General features: G+C 43.1%; 1 protein-coding gene across 1 annotated transcript; it reads left to right on the forward strand.

The window, feature by feature from the left end:
• Positions 1-15,405, forward strand: LOC142012651 (uncharacterized). Its single transcript, XM_074993285.1, has 7 exons — positions 1-322; positions 1,623-1,883; positions 4,527-4,586; positions 5,784-5,915; positions 11,885-12,031; positions 14,647-14,707; positions 15,225-15,405. The coding sequence occupies exons 2-7, from the start codon at positions 1,719-1,721 to the stop codon at positions 15,326-15,328; spliced, it is 669 nt and encodes a 222-aa protein (XP_074849386.1). The 5' UTR covers positions 1-322; positions 1,623-1,718; the 3' UTR covers positions 15,329-15,405.
• Positions 15,406-22,141: the final 6,736 nt, after the last annotated feature.

A 22,141-nucleotide genomic window follows, 5' to 3' on the forward strand; every position in this document is an offset into this window, starting at 1 on the left:
CACGAGTCTGTGCCCCGACGCAGCCGAGGGCGGCAGCGGCAGCGGCGCTGCAGGGGTTAAGGCGAAGCGCGGGGCCACCCCCGGCAGGCGCAGGCGCAGGCGCAGGCGCAGACGCGGCGATGTGACTCACCTGGCCAGGTGCGGCCGGGACTTCAGCCCTGCTGCCCGGAGCGCGGAGGCGATGCACTGCTGAGCGCCTGCCCCGGGCCGGCGGCTTCCTGCCTTTAGCTGCTCCTCGCAGGGGCGCGCTTCCCTCCCAGCCCCGCCTTGTGTTGTGTGGGGTGAACAGCCTCGGCCGGTGCCTTCGCTTTCCCGCCGGCAGGTAAGCTGGGGAGGGGGGCGCGCGAAGCAAGTGGCTGTGCGGGAGCTTCGCCTGCAAGGGCTCGTGTAGGGGGTGGGCGCGGGACGTTCTCGGGGAGCAGGGGAAGACTCCTGCCCTCAGTGACCCCCTTCTGCCGGCCACAACACTGGGCCACAGAGCAGCCGCCCGCCCGTCCCCGCACCGGTCTCCAGCCCACAGAGTTGACCGCTTTCTTTCAAGGCGCGCTCCCTGCTAGGTCAGGAAGCCAGAGTTGCCCGGCCAGTCCTTCGGGCCGAGGGGGGGTCGCTTTCCTCAGCACCAGGCTCTGCTGCTTCTCCCTGCGGGTACAAGCCTGTCAGGCGGCGGGAGGGATCCGGCTGTTAAACCACCTGAGGTTAGTTCTGTTATTGCAAGGGCCGCAGAGCAAGGAGCTGCAAAGAGCCCCTCACTTGACCCCACTAACTGGGCCTCCCATGGGCATGACTGGGCTCACCCCTGCCAGTGGAACACCTCCAGGCCAGCGTTCCTCCCGCTGGGCACAAGTGGCTGCCTGGTGTAAGGCTCCTCAGCCAGCACCGCAGATGGTTTAGTCCTAGAGGTGGGTTTGGGGCTCACAGGAGTTTAAGCCTAGGGGTGGGTTTGAGGGGTGGGGAGGTGGAGCCTGGGAATGGGGTTCTACACAATTTTTTTGAGTTTAAAAGGGTTCCATGGCCAAAGAAAGTTGGGAAAGAGTTGGAAAATGCTGCTATAGTATATGTTGGATAGCCTGTTTCATCTTGTGAGTGGGGTGTGGCTCTTGCAGGATGGAAGACTTTTCTCTCCTGGAAGTAAAACTTTTCCATACAAGAGCTAGAAAACATACCGTACAGCTGGTTTAATTAATCCTGTTGGCTAGGAACACCAGGGCTTTAAAATCACATTCGAATGTGATGCTCCCAACACCTAGGTAAAATAAAGGTGTTTTTTTGTTTGTTTTTTAAACTTCCTTTGTAATAACATGGCATAAAATGCCTCCGACACCTGCAATATACTCTTAATAACAGTTTGGAATGAACACCGCTATTTTAAGATCCTCTTTAAAACACATACAACATAAAACAAAGCTTTCTGTAGTGCGTGAATGATTTTGACTAATGTTTTCCCCATTCTCTTCCCCCACATCTTCTGGCAATCATAAGTTCCATGTACAGAGCAAAGCTGCATGTTCAGCGCTGCACTGAGATAGCAGATCTTTGTGCTATTAATGAGAAAATATTGCTAATTTGTCAGATGATGCTTGTTGACATTCTAATCCTCTTGCATCTTTTTCTCTTCTGTTTAGGGAAACTCGGCTGACTACTCTTCTTGAAGGATCTTGGGGTTCTTCCTACAATCATATAGAGTGTGTGCACACAGTTTTACCCGTGGATTGATTATAATGGATCGCTACAGATATTTCATCTTTAACCAGAAAAGCATGGTTGTTCTGGGGTTATCCCAGATAGCTTGTGCTACGATGTGTGTCATCAGTGGATTAATGGATGGCACCTTCAGAACAGAATCAGTGCTGAGTAAAACCAGGGCACCTGTCTGGGCTGGAGTGGTAAAGTTGCACGTTATGCTTCCTATTTCTGGCCTGTGCGGGGTGGGGTTGTTTATAATTCTGATGCTGGCTCCCTCAGAGGGGAAAAACTCCTGATGATGCTTTCCCAGCACCTCTGTTGGAATCCAGTATTTGTACACTGCTTTGCAAGTACAAGAGTGAGGAGGTGCTGAGAAAATATTTGAGGATATTGGGAGGTGAAGGAAAGGCCCTCCAGCAGGAACTAGAATAACAAGTTACACTCTAATTCAGCTTTTATTTCATCAGGCATGAGATGATTTAGAAAATGAGGCGTGGAGAGTTGCCATTTCTGAAGTTTGCAAACAAAAGTATAAAGTATAAAAGTATAAAAATGGTATTGTGGTTCAATCAAGTGGGTGGGGGGGACAGGACTGCTTCATTTCATAGGAATGAATCACTGCCCATTTAGCACAACTGAACTTTTCACTGTGAATGAATATTAGGAATTCCTGAGTACAACAATATCCAAAATGGGGTTAAAAACCTATATTGGGGACAACACTGCTTCCACTGATATTAGGGATGAATGCTTAGTAATTTCATTAGAGCTTTTGTAGGTGTTCTGAGCAGCTCATATTCATAAGATTTCCCATATGAAAATACACCTCATATTCAAAAGCAACATCCCATTACTACAGTATATGACTAGAGTCATTGCTGCACGTGCTTTTTGGTTTTGTGGGGCTGCTGCTTCAGAAGAATAGGTTTTCTAGTAACTTGGCAACCTGCTCTGACTAGATAACAAAGTGAAACAGGTATAAAACTTAAATGAACTGTATCTTGGTAGTGAAATCCTGGCCCCCAGTCCAGTAAATGTTAGAGCTTTCATTGACTGCAGTGTGGCCAAGATTTCATCCCAGAGGCATAGATAATGCAAAGACCCATGTTGTTTAATATGGGTTTAAGGTTGGGGCACAGGAGAGGTGATATGGAAGGGGATGGGCCTGGAAGCCAGAAAGCATGCCTCAAGAAGTATACTAATATGAGAGGCAACTTTAATTCTACCCTTCCGTTCCTGCCAACTTATGCTGCCACCGTATAAGGTACATTTGGGACAGGGGTCTGCAACCGAATTAGCAAGAAGAGCCAGTTTTTTTTTCATATTCAGTTACAAAATCAATCCTATAAGAGCCGCAGTGCATGTGGATATGAGACAGTTCTTAAAAAGTGTGGTTTGATGTTATTTATTATCACCCCTATTTTAAGAACAACACACATAATGATTTGTACCAGTTGAAAAGTTGTTACACTCATCTCTAGGCATTACCTTCTCATCCTGCAAACTCACTCCCCAACCCTCCAAACTGGGATTGCCAGAATACAGCCTTGCTCTGGTGTCACCTGTGACTTAAGCTGGTCTGTGCTTGTCATCAAGATCTGTTCAGCCGTTCAGGATCACAGCAATTGACACTGAAGTACAATGTAACTAGAAAGTAGAAGAGCTGGGTTGTAGTTGTGGCCCTGGCTGACTTGAGGTTCAGAAAACTGGAGATGTAGAAAATAACTTAGTCATGATGTGCATTTTTGATGCCACAGTAATATAAACAGAATGTCCTAATTTCCAGAACTAAGCCTAGCAAAGCTGCAGTATGAAATCAGCTTTACAAAACAGGAAGGTTGGTAGGGTCAGGCTTTAAAATTTGAGTCATCTGATGCAGACATGGACTGTAGGTCTTCAAAATCAGCCTGAATAGCTCAAACAGCCAGCAGGCTTATCCAAAAATTGGGAACAGAACCAGTCCTCATTGCGCCAAGCTAAAGGAACCAAGCTTTGAATTTCTTATCCAGGACACTTAAAATGATCTGCCAATGACAAACCAATATTAAGATAGCAACATACCGCTATCATAAATGGTTTCCCAATTTGTATGCTTTTTCCCCAGCCCACTGTGTACATTCTCATGTCAGCAATGCATGAGATATTTCTGGTGGATTGACTAAGGATTGGCAAAGTTGAGAAGAACTCCAAAACTCATGGTAATGGAGAGCTATCTATAGTCTCTCTGTAATATCTTCAGCATATGCTACAAAGATTGATGCAATTCATTTCAACTACTGTATAATTTATAAGTGTGCCAACCCTTGCAATGATAACCTCCTGTGCAGGAAAACTTATCTACTAAGGACAGCTGTCAATTTTTCAAAATCAAATAGCCTTTAGTTCCCTGGAATATTATGTGCTAGTTACACACTTTTTACACTAGCAGAAATGCAACTGCTGAAATGTGAAATCTGACTCCAAAATTATAGAGCAAGACTGGAATAACTGCTTTTTCGATACTAACATTCACTAGCAGAATGTTTCATTTTCTAAAGAAGTGGCAGAATGCCTTTCCTTGAACTCCCAGGATCTAACTGTAAAACCACAAAAGTTGAAGTTCCACAATTATTGTGGCATTAAAATGTGCTATCTTTATAGGTTTATTCTTATAAAGTAGGGAGCCAATGGCCTACTTCTGTGTGGTAACTATGAATTTAAATAACCTTGTGAGTGCCAATAATTTAAAAATGGCTCCTTAGGGAATATGTTTTTCAGAAACTTGTCATACCCAGTACAGTAGCATAACTTTTTAGTGTACTTTCTTTCCAATTGCAAAACATGTGTTTATTTTTACCCTGAAGGTCATGGGTGTCCCTGGAATTCTGGCTGTATTTTCTTCCCAGAAGAAGAATCCAGTTCTTGTAAGTTTTTGGAGATTTTTTTTTTCTTTTCTTTGATCAGTGGTGTGCCCTATAAGCTGAGCGCTTAGGTGGATACCCAAGAGAGATTCAAGTGCCATCCAGCTGATTAGTAGAGTGCCCGCAGCAGCAGCGTGTCTCTTTACTGGTGTACATCTGCCCATGCGTTGGTACATGTAACAGTTTATTCTGCACACGTGTGGGGGGGGAAAATTAGAGAGAACACAGGTGACCAGTTAATATCGCTTACAAAATATAAGTTGATAGTGGCCTGGTTTACTTTGTCCTTTCTTATTTCTAAATCCTGCTGCAAGGTCCTCACTCTGTTATGTGTAATACAATTAAATTATGTAGAGAGAGGAGAATTCTTTTAGCATTCATGGATCAGTTACTCCAGAATTTGATTTTTTTTTTTTTTTTTTTTATTAGTTGTAGATAACTGGTTTTAGATTCCTTCAAACTCTGGGTTTTTCTAGTAGTTGCTTTTGAATGTACTAGTGAAATACTTTTGCAAATTTAATTTGCTTTGCTGAAAAACATAGTATAAGAATTAAAATGGAATGTGTGCTTGCTGCTTGACTTTCCGACCAGTTAAACTTCAACAGAATACGTTGCAGAGAGTATATAATACAGAAGTGGCAGTGGCTTGGAGTGAGTTGTTGAACTTAACTGTGGTTTCATAATTCTTCCTGCCAAGGCTGGATTAAGAAAGGGGCTTTGGGGAATGGCAGCCTGGGGTGCAGCCCCAAAAGCCCCTGTGAAGGCTAGTCTTTCCTGGTGGAAGTGTTGGAAGTAGTTCCAATGCTGCTGTTCCTCCCACCCCTATCCCCCTCCAAGCTAGAGACATGTCATCCTGAGCTTCAGGGAGAGCTCTATCCCCCAGGCCCCTCCCCTACTCTAACTTGATGCCAGCAACTCACCAGAGCTGCTACCGCCACGTGCTTCTCCCACCAAGCAGTGGGGCACGTGTTCAGAGCAGTGGATGGCACTCCCAGTATGCAGCTCTGAGGAGGAGCCACATTTAATGGCTCAGAGCTGCATGCAGCTCAACAACCACAGGTTGACCACCCCTGGTTTAGAGTCTGCTGCAAATAATCTATTACGATCCCAATTTGTTTTGCCTCTCTTACTACCAAAGACTTTAAAATCTTGTCCTTGACCCTGTGTTTTCCTTGATTTCTTTTTTTCCCCCCTGTGCAGGTGAATGCGATGACAGTAGCATCTATATTTTCTTGTTTTGCCACCATCATTGTAGTTGTGTATGCTTCTCTAACCTTAAGCTATGTTGAAGAAGAGGTGTTTACACATGAGCCAGTTCATGTTATTCATACGGTAAGTGGCAGTATTTTGTAACAAAATTGCATTTCGTTTTGTGGGAATGCAATCCAGACTTTACAGTTCCTTTCAGTATGTGCAAACTAGGTATACACTAACAATTCTAAGATCAGTTTATTATTGCTGAGTGCAGGAAGCTGTGTGGTAGTCTGATGGTAATGGCTACTATCCAAGAGAGAATGAAGAACTAGATGGACCATTGGCTTGCTCTGGTCTTCCCTACAGAGTGAAAATTTAGTGGTGAAGAACTGTGTTCTTGCCTTGTAGAACATAAATGCTTTGTGGATGTTTTGCATGAGATGGAAGTTCTTGGTGGCTATGGCTGTATGTAGACTGTCACTGGAGATTTGGTACAGATTAAGGATATGTCTATACTTACCAGAAGGTGGACCCTGTCGGGGTCGATCTTCCAGGTTTGATTTAGCGTGCCTAATAGGGATGCACTAAATGGAACCATCAGGGCTAGACAGTCAATCCTGGTGGTGATCATTGTAGCGAGAAGTAAGGGAGGTGGTTGGGAGAAATTCCCTGTCATGAATGAATGGGTGTAAAGGGTTAAACCCAGCCATAGTGGGTCCTCTTTTGGCAAACAGCCAGGTGAGCCAAAGTGGGAGAGAGGGATCATTTTGAATTGAAATAATTGCAGGCTCAGTGTCTTGGTCTGGGGCTGGAGAAGGGAGAGACCAATATGCTTAATTCCAAACAGGCTTAAAATGGATCCAGTAAATATCCTGGCCACATCATAATCAGCATAGATATGTAAGTAGAAGGGAAATGTTTAGACAGACGCAGTCAGGTTATTTTTATTTTGGGTTTGGTGTCAGGGCTGATCCCTGCTCTGATACTGAGTGCAGAAAGTGTGGGCCTGCAAAAACCTTAAAAAGATGTTGCCTTTACAGGCTCTGCTTTAAAAGGCTCCCCAAGGTCACGGATTGCTTGACCCTAGAGGATAGCTGTCACCACCAAGTAAGGAAAAACCCTTAAAGCCCATGAAGACACACTTGGATATCTCCCAAGATTCCACCTCTCCCTTATGAGAGGAGTTGGAAACAAAGAGAAGAAATTAAGCTGTCAACTGATAGCTGACCTTTTGGTCTAGGCATTCATATACATAGACACTCCTTTAGGACACGGGAATCAATTATTGCCTTAAAGTAATTTATAAACAAAACAAAAGATGAAAAATACCAAGGAAGTTGCTGAGTGTAACAAAAGCAATTTAAAAAATCAGGTTGGAGCACAGAGAATTACTTCCTTGGGATTCATCTGAGAAGTTAGAGTACAAGGAAAATACATAAATTCCAGCTACTCAATTGTCATTGCTGGAACTGCATATCTCAGATCAACATTAAGGTCTAGTATAGATTTGCCCAAAGTCCTTGATATGAAATCAAGTATAGTAGATGTGGCACAGGAAGAGTTAAGAGCAAAACTGCCAACTTTCTAACCTAATCTGATCTCAAACCCTTTACCTTCTTGACCACAGAATCCACTCATGCAGTTTTATTTGCTTCTGGAGACACACAGGAACACCAAGCAAGTCTGAGGAAATAATAAGAAATTAGAGTGTGTCCCAAGTTCAATAAAAGAATTGTCTTTGAATGGGAAAGGAAGGGATGCTCTGGCTTGAGTTGTTATAAAGCACATCGCAGGCTCGGGTGTGAATAAATTGCAGGATAACTCACGGACTTTGTTAAACTACAGAATAGTTAGGCACAGCTTAAAGGACTGAGTCCCAGCTCCATCAAGCTTGCAGTATGACTTTGGGCAAATCACTTAACCTTCCTGCATCTCAATTTGCACATGTGTAAAAAGTGGGTAAAGTATAAAAATATTTAACCACCTCTAGGAAATATTTTGAGATCTTGGATGTCGCACTCTAGCAGTAGTAAGCTATGTCTTTTGAATTATCAGACAACTTGGGTACCTAGAGTTAAGTGCTGATAACTTAGGGTTTGCAAATTTTCTACCAATATCTGGTTTCTCAATACAACATCCTTTTGGGATGAATACAGTTATGAAAAATGCAAATAGACCCATTCGCTATTCAGTGCAGGCCAACTTGCTGGTGCATGTAGCTTAGGTGTGATGTGTGTCCCACTGTAAACAGAGATGATTCTAAAGTGCTCTTTCAGTATTTATTTTGCTGTACTCTCTGCTGCATCAGTTAAAACTATTTAAAAGTTGATATTGGTCAATGCTGGTGTTCAGTAATGTTAGGACAAGGTGTTAAATTCAATGATGTTTAAACAAAACGTCTAATTTCAAACTTGACATAATACAAAAACAATAGGAAATTATTGTTGCCTCTTCAGAGTAGTACAAAGATACAAATACAAAAGGGAAACGTGTGTGCTCTTGACATAAGTGATTTGACTGATTTTAATCTTAAGTTAGACATTTGGAGAATATCAATACTAAAAGTTTGTTTGTTTGTAGTTAAATTGCTGTATCATTTCTTTTTACCTTATATTAAGTCTCTATACCATTCGCTTAAGTTTATTTTATATAGAAACCTCGTTATTGCTGTACCATTCTCTTATTAACTTTGTGTATGTGTCAATACATGTGTATGTGTATAAACTTTGTATTAAGTCTTTTGTATCAAATCTTGGTATAATAGTCTCTAAGAATAATTAAGGTAAAGAGTGTGTTGCTACAAGAATCAATCTCTCCCTTTTTAATTGATTGCCCTGTTGAATGAATGAGGTGTGAATGAGAGGTGTGGAAGGCAAGTGCCTCTGAATAGCTGCAACAGTTGGAGAGGGTGAAGACCGGTTAAGTGGGGAAAACTAGACTTATTGAGGACCTTGAGAGCCAGGAGCAAGCAGCTTTTCTTGAAAGGAGATTCAAAAGGCCCTCTTTGAAGATGAATGTGGCAGCATTGAGGCAGCACCCAGAAGAAGGCACCAGAGATGACACAGATAAGAGTGCATAGGTTTTTGCATATGCACTGGGTGATTAACTGGTGTAGATTTGCATGAGAGAGAGGCGCTATAAGTCTGAGGCTATTGTCTACACTACATGACAAAATTGATTTTAAGGCAGTTAGCTCGATTTATTTTATACTGACAGTGTCTTTGGTGTAAATACCATTAGGTCAATTTTTAGGGAATGCTAAGGTCGATATTACACCCACAAAGTGAGCTGACATCTTGTCAAATTTGAATTTAAAAGTTTGAATTAAGACTCTTGTGGAAATGCCATGTCTTTAAATTGACTTTATTATCCATCAGAGGCATCCTGTATGTATTCCACAATTCCCCACAGTTTTCTGCTGTGGGTACTTCCATCTCTGCTGCTCTCCAGGTGGGAAGAAATTAGGTAACAGGAAGCCTGTGAATTTGAATTCGGCACCAGCAAGCCTGTGGCAGCTAGGCTGTGGGGGTCATGCTTGTATGAGAGGCCAAGAAACTCTTCTGTATTATCAGAGCGACAATCTCATCTACCCATGAAAAAAATAGCTCCAACACATATCGGTGGCTTCTTCCCTGCACAAGATACAGCAGGAGAGGCTGAGAATTATTTTTTTAAGCACTGGTGCCAGCCCCTGCCCCACTGCACTATGTGGCAGTTAGGTTGGGGGGGTTGTGCTTCTGTGAGAGGCCAAGAAACTCTTTTTTGCGGTTCACATTTGTACAGGGGCCGCCCCAACCCTACTCCCCCGCACAGCTGCCATGCAGTCAGGGTCTGTCCTCTGCCCAACATCATGTGGCTAGCCCCACTCAACCCAATAAAAGCCTGTGCCTGTGGTGTGGTGCAGACTGTGCTGCCAGACAGCACCATGTTCTGGCTTGCAAGCAGTGAGGGCTCCAAAGGCGGCAGAGTTTTTTGGGGGCCAGCTGTTGCAGGGGGTGAAGTCTCCCCCATGGCAAAGATTTCAGGGGCTGACCCCCCCCCCTCCCCCATCAGAGCAACACACTGTAGGGACGGCATCAACTGGCCCTTCAACCAATTTCCCCCCACACCTTATGACACTCCTTATAAGGGGACCAGATATCACAAGCTGTAATCTGTTCCTGTAATATTTTCAGGAGCAGGAGTGCTTTCAAGTGGGAAAAGTGGCTGGAGGGCCAGTTGAGATGACACAGATGCTTGCGTGATCCCAGGGCACAGAGTCATTATGGCATATGGAAATTTGGCACGCTGCATGCCCCGTGTTGGACACATCTGTGTAGTGAAGTGGAGAGCCAAAAATCCTGCACCTCAAATAGTCTTCTTTCCCCTGCCTGAGGGAGTTGGCTTTAGTTGTTATGGTTTGCACTTTCCTCAGCTTTACCCTACTCTTTCCTCAAACAGTAATCTGCTCCTGTATATTTTCAGGGAGGATGTTGCTGGCTTCAAGGGGTCAGGAAAAGTAGCTGTAGTGCCAGATGAGATGGCACAGTCACTGGGTGATCCCAGGATGGTATGACAGTCCCCTGCCTGGCACATTGTACCTTCTGAAGCCAGCTATTTACTTTCTCTTTGCCTGGGATTACCTACTTCCTCTTTCATTCTAAAAAAAATGGCTGCATGCTTTCCACAGGAGGGGAATGAGAGCAATGCAGTGTGGGAAGATGACATCACATACCCACAACCACTTGCAGGGCCTTTTTGTCTCATACTGCACCAGCAAGAAAAAAAAAAAAACAGAATGCTATGGAGCAGAGGGAACTCTGGAATAGTTTCCCACAATGCACTGCTGCAATAGGCGATGTTTGGTCATGTAGCATAGCAGCAATAAGTTGACTTTGTGCAGAGGTGAGGATAGTCAAATTTGAATTTATAAAACCCAGTGTTATAAAATTGTGTTTAATAAAATTTAATTGACATCATGGTGTAGACATAGCCCAAGGTGTCTTGCAGGGGGAACTGGGGTCTTGTCCTATTGATATTGAAGCACTGATCGAGATCAGCAGAAGTCCTGCTCCACCTCTTTCCTATCTAACTCACCATATTAGTGAAGTGAGGGGGAGTAGCTAGTTGGTAACAAGATGGGGTGTGCTTGTGTGTGAGTTCATAGGTGTATCATAAACATATGATAAAGTAGTAACAGAGAGGAAGCCGTGCTAGTCTATACACTATCAAAACAAAAAACAGTCAAGTAGCACTTTAAAGATTAGCAAAATAGTTTATAAGGTGAGCTTTCGTGGGACAGACCCACTTCTTCAGACCATAGCCAGACCAGAACAGACTCAATATTTAAGGCACAGAGAACCAAAAACAGTAAGCAAGGAGGACAAATCAGAAAAAGATAATCAAGGTGAGCAAATCAGAGAGTGGAGGGGTGCGGGGGGAAGATCAAGAATTGGATTGAGCCAAGTATGCAGACTGAGTCACTATAGGGGCTCGTCGGCATACTTGGCTCAATCCAATTCTTGATCTTCCCCCCCCCCACCTGTCCACTCTCTGATTTGCTCACCTTGATTATCTTTTTCTGATTTGTCCTCCTTGCTTACTGTTTTTGCTTCTCTGTGCTACTTGACTGCTTTTTGTTTTGATAAAGTAGTGATTGATATACGTATTACCAATAAATTGACGTTTTGTCTTATCTCCCTGTAAAAGATCCTGCATAGCTTCTTTTTTAAGTACAATGTGTTCATTTGTAAAAGAGTGATGATGATATTTTTCCCATTGTAAAAAACATTACCACCATCATCATCATCATCATCAATAACTGTGGGCTCAGCACCTGTTGGTGTCTGATGCCTCTGTCACTATTTCCTTCCATCTTTCCCTATCCAGGGCAGAGTGGCTTAGTCTCTATAGACCAGCTCCGCACCAATCTATCCATTCTCTGTGGGGTCTGCCTCTCTTATTCAAACCATCCATTATGCAAAATACTAGGGTCTTGATTTTTTGTTCATCGTTCATTCTGAAAATATGTCCAGATAAAGAATTTGAATTGCTAATCAAAACTTGGTTTTGGAAGTTAAATTACCTGCACTGTTTATCCAGCTGAGATTTTTTTTTTCCTCTTACAGAAGTTTGTGCTTGGTAAACTTGTCGAAGGAGCCAATGTAGCAATGTTAATTGCATCTATCTGCAGTGCTTCCATTGTGCTGGTTATTGCTTACATGGGCTGTCGAAGTCTTCCACGTTGTTCCCGTTATGACAACGTAACTGGAATGGTATGGAAGTGATAACTTTGAATACAGTTTCTAATTATACTACATCTCATGTGATATATAGGGAAAACCATGTGTGGATTAGAGTAAGTATATTATAGTAATGCATCTGACTGGTTTATCTGAGCTCTACGCACTAATCTGCCTCCACCATTGCTAGCTCTGACCATTCTAATGGTCAGAGTGCCACAGATTTTCTTCTCTTCAGAAATGTAGCTGTCAACGTTTCCTGCCTCCTTCGCTCCTTTTTCATCCACTGCTTCCCACTGCCACCACCCATCCTGCCAAAGAAAACCCCTTAGAAATTACACTGCCCTTAAAATGTGGAACATTTCTGATCCAATGAAGAGCAGATGGTGTAATGCCTTTTTGTAAAACCTTAAAACATTAGGATGAGGCATCCCCAGCTCAAGGTCACAAAAGCAGATCCTAATCTCCAAGACTTTTTTTTCCTAGTTCTGATAGAACATCATGTATCAGATTTATAACTCCAGACATGGAAAGGCATTTTAGAACAAGTTGAGGTGTCTGTCTATACTACACATCTTTTAGCAACAAGGCTGTGTCAGCAAAGCCATGTTGCTACAAGTCAAGCAATGTAAATGCTGTTTATCAGCACTTTTGCTGATGACGAACATCCACGTGCTGTGACAGACCAAATGGCCGGCATTTTCTTTGTTGGCAGGACAGCACTGCTCACATAAGTACTTGGGGTGAGAGGTGGGGTTTAAGCATGTGTGAACAACAATCTTTTGTCACTCAGTTGCCAGTGTAGACAAAGCCTATGTCTTCATTACGCCAGAGATCGATCCACTAGGCATCGATTTTACTGTGTAATTGAAGACACAATAAATCAGTCTCCAAATGTGCTCCCATCAATGCCAGTACTCGACCAGAACAAGAAGAGTAGCTAACGTCAATGGCAAAGGAGCCCCTGTTGACCTTACCACAGGGAAAACACTACAGGAGGTATATGAACTTCAGCTAAACAATGTGTAGTTGAAGTAGACTGATGGTAAAAATAAGTATAGACAAGGCCTTAGTAATCACCTCTATTCCTTTTGAGGCCTGTGCAATTGCATTTGTAAACCAAGCTGCCTTAAAAGTACCAACTGATGGATAAAATAACCCCTGAATTTTTTAAGGTCTACATTTCCTGTAAACTTATAGCAAAAACTTTATGTACAAAAGATTTTACTAGCATTTGTTTGGGATACTCTACATACTTTGAGTAAAGTCATCCCGAAGTCATGCCAGTAACACTTTTCGTGCCCTAAATATCTCTTTAAACTTATTTGAGTGCGTACACTACAGTAGAGCCAGTCAGGGACACAGACATAATTTTCAGAAAAACTCTCACTCTTGTGTCAAAACTGCAAACTTTGAAAACATTCGACCAGCACTATCATTGGCCAAGCAGATTTCATTAACAAGCTGAGCTAGTCTATTAAAATCACTCTGAATATTGTGGATCCAGTTTTCTAGCTCAATTTCCTTATTTTGAAATTAGTGTAGGTAAGGGCTTCTAATAGATTGCATAAATGACTTGTACAAAATATCACTTCTGTTTTATCAGAATATTAATTAAAAATGCTACATGATGTATCGAGCGATTTGTAGGAAATATCAGACTATTTTTTATATGCGTGTCAAAAATGCCTTGTTAAATCACAAGTGGCGAGTGTCACTATTCAATTCACCTGTTAAACGAAGCCTTTCTTAGGGAGAAAAGGGAAAAATGAAACTTAAATCTAGTACGTTAAAAGTAGATTCACTTCAAATAAACTACAGTAAAATCTGATGAAGCGGGTCTTTGCCCACGAAAGCTTATGCTCCAAAATATCTGTTAGCCTATAAGGTGCCACAAGACTTTTTGTTGTACAGTAAAATCTGTTATCAACACTTCACAACAGAAGCTGTTCATAACTCTGAACAAAATGTTATGGTTCTTTCAGAAGTTTACAACTGAAAATTAATACAGCTTTGCACCGCCTTTTTGGCATGCATGCGTGTGTTATAAACATCCCGTACTCAGCTGGCTCCCTGCCCCTTTACCCCCAGCCAATCCCACGACTGGGGCTGCCGAGGTGCCAATGTTGAATACCAAAAAAAGCACCACAGCTTTGAAACTTTACCATGTAGGAAAAAATGCTGCTTTACCTTTTCTTTAGTAATGACTACAATACTGTATTTCCTATTTTTTGTCTCTGCTGCCTTCTGACTGTGTACTGGCAGTTGTAAATGAGGTGTGTGATTGACTGGCCAGTTTGTCGTTTTGGTGCTCATAACTCTGAGGTTCTACTGTAGACAAATTCAAAGTTTGCTTGCAAGGGTAATTTCTGAAATGGATTATACATATCTTTTATAGAGCAGGAATGGACTTTGAGAGGTCATTAGATGCCATCCCCTGCACTCACAGCAGGACCTATCACTGTCCCTGACAGTTATTGTTGTTGGTCTTTCTTTAAATCTAATCTGCCCCAGACCCTTGGAAGGCCCCCTCAAGGATTGAACTCCAACCCTGGATTTACAAGGCCAGTGCTCTAATGACTCCCACCCCATGTGAAAAATCCATCTTTTACTAGCAATGGAAAGATAACGCCTACACTTCATTGCAGGAATGGTTACAACCTGCGGATGATCAGCAGCAGAGTGTGGAACTGGTTTGCACTATGCAAAGTAAGTAACTTTCTCCTCCTTCCAACTTCTAGATAAGTAACTGGGGCTTCAGGGGATCATTCTGGTACAGTATGTTCCACTGAGTATGTATCGTAGGCCAAATCCTGATGAAGACTGAAGAATAAGTTACATAGGATTTGGCACAAGAAACCACAGGGCTTATCTACACTTACCGGCTTCCTTCAAAGGAAGGATGGTAATTAGGGTGTTGGGAGTTTACTAATGAAGTGCTGCTGGGCATAAGCAGCACTTCATTAAGCAAATCCACCCCCTCCCCCCCAGCAACTCCGAAGTTTTAAACTTCAAAGTCCCAGCACGCATCTAGCTGTGGCACACCCGCTGGTACTTCAACATGCCAGGGCAACTTTGAAGTCCACTTACTCCCAGCAGCACTTCATTGGTAAACTCCCAACACCCTAATTACCATCCTTCCTTTGAAGGAAGGTGGTAGTGTAGAGACAGCTACAGTGTGTTCAGTTATCTTCTCTTTTTTCCTCCCTCTGCCCACCTCTCATAGCTCACGGAGACAGAATCTTTAATTCACCAGTGCAGTTTCCTGATCAAGACTTGGATGCAGATGAAGAACTATCCAAACCACCTCCCTATATCAGACTTGCTTGAAGAATGCCTCAGAATTTTAATGCCAATAGACTGGAGAGCTTGCCTTGTCGTTTGCCATCTTTTTAAAATATTTTTAACCCAAAAATCTGTGCAATTTTTCTTGGCCTCTTTAAATGGGAGACTACATAATGCAAAGAGTACAATACAGCTGCCTGCATGCTCATGGACGAAAACATCTTACAGGTTCTTAAACTGATTTAGGGGTCTTGCACAGTTAAAATACCTCATTCCTTTGAAATGTATGAAGACCTCTCATACCTTTTTTATATGAGATCAATATTTTAAGTCTAGATGAAAATGGAATTTGTCTTGTAGCTTCAGTTTAGTAGATCTAGCTTTTGATCACTTGAATATTAAATCTTATTGACTGTTTTTAAACTGTTAGTGTATCTACACTTTTCACCAATATAACTTGTTTTTCTGCCTTTTAAACAAGTTATAACAAAATGAAGGAGCCACTTATGGTTAGATGTAATTTCTTTTATTTCTGTGGGCTGCACTGGGTATTCAGCCAACTTCTGTTTTCTTGGGGAACAGGCTAAAATGTCTGGTATTAAAACTTGAAATATATTCAAATGCCCTGTCAAATTGTGGACTCAGTTTTGTGTTTTGTTTGACACAATGGTACATAATAAAACAGGATTTTAAATAGAGTTCTGGCTTGTGCTTATCAGCATCTTAAAATGATGGGGAGGTTTATTCACAACAGTTAGTCCTATTTGTACAATATTACAGCTTCCTTTTTAACAGTTAGCATTGCTGTGCATATTTCTGTGCTGTTGTTTTGCTTGCATCATTGGATTTAGATTTTTTTTTTTTTTACTGGGGGTGGTCACAGTCCTAATTCCTTGTAAATGAGTAGTCATTTATTCCTCCAGATGAGTCCAGCTTTTTCTGTATGTACTGCCCTGTATTAAGTACATCATGTCAAAAAGTATACTAATTAAAGCTGCCTCTTGAAAAGCATAACTAATTCCAAAATGCTACTTGTAAAGAAAATAGATGTAAAAGTCACAAGATTTTAATGCTGTAGTGAAATAAGTGGTTTAATTCTAGCCTAGAGAACCAGTATGGCTGGCAGGCTAACATTATTCTCTTTCAGCATGACCAGCTAATCAGCATATATTTGGCGATGTGGTATATACCAGCGGTTTGGCAACCTCCATCTCCGGAGCCATATGCAGCTCTGTAAGGAGTCATTAGCTCCTCCAGATGCTGTCGCTGACTTCAGTTGCGGCTCCCCGCCCTGCCACTGCTGAAACAGTAGAACTAAATTTAATGGCCAGCACGGCAGCGTGCGGCATCCCGTTGTTAAACCAATTACATTTAGTTCCATTATTTCTGTGGCAGCAGGGCAGGGAGCCACCTGCACTGCAGGTAGGGAAGTGCTAAGCCTGCTGGGGGTGGGAGGGGTGGCTGAGTCTGCCCCTGCTGAAACTGCGCAGCCCTGCTGACAAGGAGGAAGTGGAGCAAGGCAGCGGCACAGAGCAGAAATGGCAGCACAAAGAACTTACGGTATGGTACTGTACCCTGCTGGCAGTACAACAGGCCCCTGCAGTTCAAGTATTACAAGATCTTCTGCAGTAAGGGCAAGGAGTCACCCCATGCGCAGCTGGAGGAGCTTGTCAGTTGAGAGAGGTAAAGCCTGGGGGGCGGGGGGGTCATGAAGGGTTGATGCGAACATTGCACCTTCCTGCTTAAGAGCTGATCTCCAGGTGCAGCATTTTCCTTGTCCTCATTTGCTCTCCAATCTAGGTGTGAAAGTAACTTAAACGTTTGAACAGGTACAAATCAGTGCGTGTGTGCGTGTGTGTGCATGCAAGTGCATGCTGTTCTTAAAATAGGGGTTACAAAAAGCGTGGTTTGACCTTGTTAAGGACTGTCTCGTATTCACGTGCCTCGTAGCTCTTGCAGTATTGGTTTTCTTTTTTTTTTTTTTTTTTTTTTTTTGTAACTGAATTTGAAAAGTCCCTTTTCACTATTTTGGTTGCAGACCCCAGTATATACTTTCCCACCCTCTACATTTGTCCTGTGTCAAGTGAAAAGATGGCAGACTAAATTTTATGGTAACTGTGGTGCTAAGACAACTTTTCAGGTTAACATACGTAACTTCAAAACGTATATTCAGCTCTTGTTTCACAGTTTGTCAAACAGGAATACCTCTATATCTGGTTTGGTACAAATTCTATCACTAACAATTTAATGTTTGTACAAAGTGCCAATCAATGTTCACTAATTTTTCATTGACTAGTACTCCTGGGTGTGAAAATACAAATTTCCATAAATGTGTTAATGACGAACCAAACATCTTAGACTAGCAACTGAGGATTTGGCTAGGAAAAATCTCTGCTCTGCTCTGTGGTGCTGTTTGGTTAGTGCACTGGCCTTAACTGCAGAATTGGGTGATAAGTTGATATCTGACGGGTCTGATTCTAGGCTCAATCGCTTATTGAAGTCCATAATCATGCGAAGGGTTGCAGTGGCTATCAAGAGTTCTGAACAAGCTAATGACCTCCTTGCCCACAACCTTCATAAAGAGCAGAACTTGAATAATTTCAAGTTCAGCTGTGTCTCTGCTCCACTTTACCCTAAATCTAGAAGGCAGTTGGGTTTTGGAACCGTATGTATTGGAAAGTTGGGTCATACCACGACTGCTTTGGGGCTTTAATAATTGATAGAATGGTGGATATAGATTTCAAGAAGTGTGATACCTTGTGGGCCTCTGGGATGGCTTTTGTTCTAGGTTAACTTCAGGAGAAAGTCACTGTAGTAGATATGAATGTGTGGAAGGCTGGAACTTTCAACATACAGAACTTGTTTCAAATGGCAGCTGCCCTAGTAGATCTCCAGGGTGCTCACGCAGTTGAAACGCCACTTCTCCTCTGAGCTGACTGTTTTTTAAAGAGGCATTATTAAGGGCAGAAGAACTACTACTCTAGTCTGCCAGAAAGATAGGAAGTCTGAAACTCAGACTTCTACCAAAAAAAAAAAATTTTATTATAAAAACAGCTATGCAAGGACAGAATTAAACAGGTCAAGGCATGAAATGAGATTGAACTAGACAGGGGACTTTAATATTAGCAAGACAACTCTACAAATGGGTCAGAAGAAAGAAATACCAAATAGGTTCGTTATTCAATGGCTATGTCGAGACTGCAGGCTTCTGTGGACGGAAGTTTTGTTGCAAATGCACATCCAGACTGCAGACCTCTCAGAAGAGATCTGCCGATTGGGAGCATTCTGTCAACATCCCTGCACACCTCATTCCATGAGGAAGAAGAGATGTCTCGACAGAAGGGGTTTTGCTGACATTGGGCTGACAGAACTGTCGGCAAAAGGTACGCAAATTGCAGTGAGCAATTTGTGTATCTTTGCCAGCATCTAGACTGAGGGGAACTGTCAGCAAATGAAGAGAAAGTGACAATAGCAGAAAATTCTGTGATAGCTGCAGTGTTAATTTCTTTTTATTTTTCACAAAAAGGTTAGTAGTGATTGGATGATTAAAATAGCGGTCCTCGATGTAAATAGGACAAAACACATTAAGAATTACATAGCAGTGTTTTCAACTTGGCAGGTTCTGATGAAATTCATCCCAATACTTAAAGATCTCTTTTCACAGCTACTTTTGAGAGCTTGTGGTGGACAGGAGAGATTCCAGAAGTCTGGAAGAGGGCAAATATAGCACTATCTATAAAAAAGAAATAAGGACAACTCAAGATGAGGCATCTATAACCATTAACTTTGGTACCCGGGAAGATTAGACTGGGTAATAACATTTTAATGTTGGTTCAAATCTAGCTCACAAGTAGTGACTGAAAGTTTTTTCCAGCTGTTGGCATATGTTAAATGGATTTGATGGTTTTGATCGAGGTTGCAAGTGGGGGTGTCTGCATCACTTAAGCAGTAAAATGCTGCTTTTAAACTTGCTAGCAGTTGTAGCAGAGAGTCCAGTTAATGAGCATAAAGGCAGATCCTTGAAGATAAGCTAAGGAATGTTCAAAGGGGATCTGGCTGTAGAGTAATTGAACTGTTGAAATTGGTCCAAGCAATTACATGTTAATTTCAGTTTCTATAACTGACACTATTTTACTGAAACATTAACTAACAAAGGGAAACCTAAGGGACAGGTGTGGCATTGCTTGCAATACCTTGCTATAGGTAAGGTAGAAATGATCGAATTGGAAACAACTCATCAAATTAAGGTTCAGAAGCTGATTGCAAAAAGATAAGTGCTTCAGAGCTAGTGTCTCAGCTCTTGTGAATCTGTGCAGTTCCATTGGCATGAATGGAGTTTCTCTGATTTCCATCAGTTCAGGATCTGGCTCACTCTTTGCTTGCAGGTGTGCTGGGACTCCGTAGGACTCCTTCTGGCTTACATAAAGGCTCCTTAACATTCTGGCCATGTCTACACTGCAGGATTTTACTCGAATAACTTACTTTAAGTAGAAGTAAGTTTTCTGAATACAACATCCATGCTGCAAGACCATTTTGAAATTGAGCATTCACACTAGAGAGTCCAGTTCTGAAAGAAGAGCAATGCATTTCGGTTGTGTATCCCATCATGCTTGGCCTTGCCAGGCATTGTGGGATGTCAACAGGAAATGCCAGGTGCCTTGGAAATCAGGAATTTGTCCCATGAGCCCCTTCTCTCCCTGAATCTCCCCTCCATCTCCCACAGTTTCCTGTCCCTTTATGTACCATTTCAAAGTGCTATGGGAGCCCAGCTCACCTGCATGTGCAAGAAAGCAGCCATGGATTCTGCACAACAAGAACAAGATTTGTCAGCAGAGCAATCAGTGGTCTTTAATGTGACATAGCATGTGATGCTGGCAGCATGCACTGCAGCGACCATAGTGATGATCTTTCTCAATGACTGTTCAGATGAGGAGGATGACGACGATGAAACACAGAGCCACAACCTCCTCACAGCTCCCCTTGTCAGACTATCACAGAGCAGGAAGACTCCTCACCACAGCCTGAGCACTGTGGACCATTGCTTATGGGTCAGGGAGGCTGGCAAGGAGTGGTGGGCTCGCATTGTCCTGCAGATGTGGGATGACTAATGGCTACAGAACCGCAGGATATGTAAAGTCACCTTCCTTGAGCTCTGGGCTGAGGGGACTCCAGAACTGCAACTCAGGGATACCCAACTGAGAGCTGCTCTCTCAGGCTGTCTACACTTGCCCCATACTTCAAAGGGGGCATGGTAATCAGGCTGATAGGTCACTAATGAAGTGCTGCAATGAATATGCAGCACTTCATTAGGCTAATTCTCACCCGTGGCACCTTCGAAGTGCCCGTGGCTACACACATGCCGGCACTTCAGTTTGACACTTTGAAGTGCCTTTTACTGCCCAAAATTTTGTAAGTAAAGGCACTTTGAAGTGCCTGCAGCCACACAGCATGGCAGAACTTCAAAGTTGCCGCAGGGAGGATTAGCCTAAAGAAGTGCTGTGTATTCATCGCAACACTTCATTAGTATTCTCCAATTGCCCTGACACAGCCTCACCGGAGAAGCGTGTTACCTTTTTTCTGTGTGAGCTGGCCACCCCTGATTGCTACTGCTTGGTCGCCAACCAGTTTGGAGCGGGGAAGTCTGCTGTTGGGACAGGACTAATACAGGTGTGCAAGGTGATGAATTGTGTTTTGCTGTGCCGGATTGTGACTGGGGAATGTGGATGAGATTATGGGGGGGTTTGCAGAAATGGGGCCCCCTGACTGTGCAGGGGCAATCAATGGGGTACATATTCCATCCCCACCCCCACTTTGGCCAATGCATATGAACCGTAAGGAGTACTTCTCTATGGTGATCCAAGCGCTTGTTGATCACTGGGGCAGTTTCACAGACAGAAATGCAGGGTGATCTAGGAAGGTGCATGACACGTGAATTTTTAGAAACAGTGGGCTGCACTGAAAGCTGCAGGAGGGCACTTTCTCTCCAGATCAAATAAGCTTGGGGGCGGGGAGGGGGAGAGGTGGAAATGCCATGGTGATGCTATGGGGCCCTGGCTCATGAAGCCTTATTCTTGGCAGCTATACAGCAGCAAGGAGTGGTTCAATTACACACTCAGCAGCTGCTGCATGGTGGTTGAGTGTGCATTTCCATTTGAAAGTGAGGTGGCAAACTTTATATGGGAAGCTTGACTTGCTTCAGCACCATATTCCCATGGTCCTGGGCATGTGTCGTTGCCTTCACGACCTATGTGAGAGCAAGGGGGAACCATTGGCTCAAGCCTGGAGGGCAGAGGCAGAGCATCTGGCCAATGCATTTGGAGAGCCAGACACTTGCGCGCTCAGGACAGCCCACAGGGTAGCCATTAGTGTCAGTCCTGAGGAATCAATTTGACAATGAGGAACACTGCCATTATTGTGGAGTTTCTGGATATGGGGCCATGGTTGGAAGACACCCTTCACTTCCTTCCCCTGGCTGTCTATCTGTGTTACTTTGTAAGAATAAATGTACTTTGTTTTCTTTATTCAAAAGGTTCTAATTCATATTGAGTGGGGAAGGAAGGACATAGACCTGTTATCCCTCATGTGTGCAAACATAGCAGCAAAGGGTAAGGCTGGGAGGGGTTTTGGAAAACACAGGTGGAGGGAAAGACATACCTTTCTTGTGTGCAAACAGGACACATCAGCAACAAAAGAAAAAGCGGGGTATTGGAAAATGATGGAGGGAGGGACAGGACCACAGCTATGTCAGAGTCCAGTTATCACCCTATTCATAGCTATGGTGTGGTAGTGAATGGTTAGAATACTACATGAGGCGGTGGGAAGGAAAACCAACATCATGCCAGGGCAGCCTTTGCCCTG

Source organism: Carettochelys insculpta, chromosome 4, assembly GCF_033958435.1.
Source record: "Carettochelys insculpta isolate YL-2023 chromosome 4, ASM3395843v1, whole genome shotgun sequence".
In the NCBI taxonomy this organism is placed as follows: Eukaryota; Metazoa; Chordata; order Testudines; family Carettochelyidae; genus Carettochelys; species Carettochelys insculpta.

Bases quoted from the DNA above. Each gene is read 5' to 3' on its own strand.
- LOC142012651 (XM_074993285.1), top strand. From the start codon at position 1,719: ATGGATCGCTACAGATATTTCATCTTTAACCAGAAAAGCATGGTTGTT. The intron at 12,032-14,646 runs GTATGGAAGTGA...ACTTCATTGCAG, and splicing joins ATGACAACGTAACTGGAATG to GAATGGTTACAACCTGCGGA. The intron at 14,708-15,224 runs GTAAGTAACTTT...CACCTCTCATAG, and splicing joins ACTGGTTTGCACTATGCAAA to CTCACGGAGACAGAATCTTT.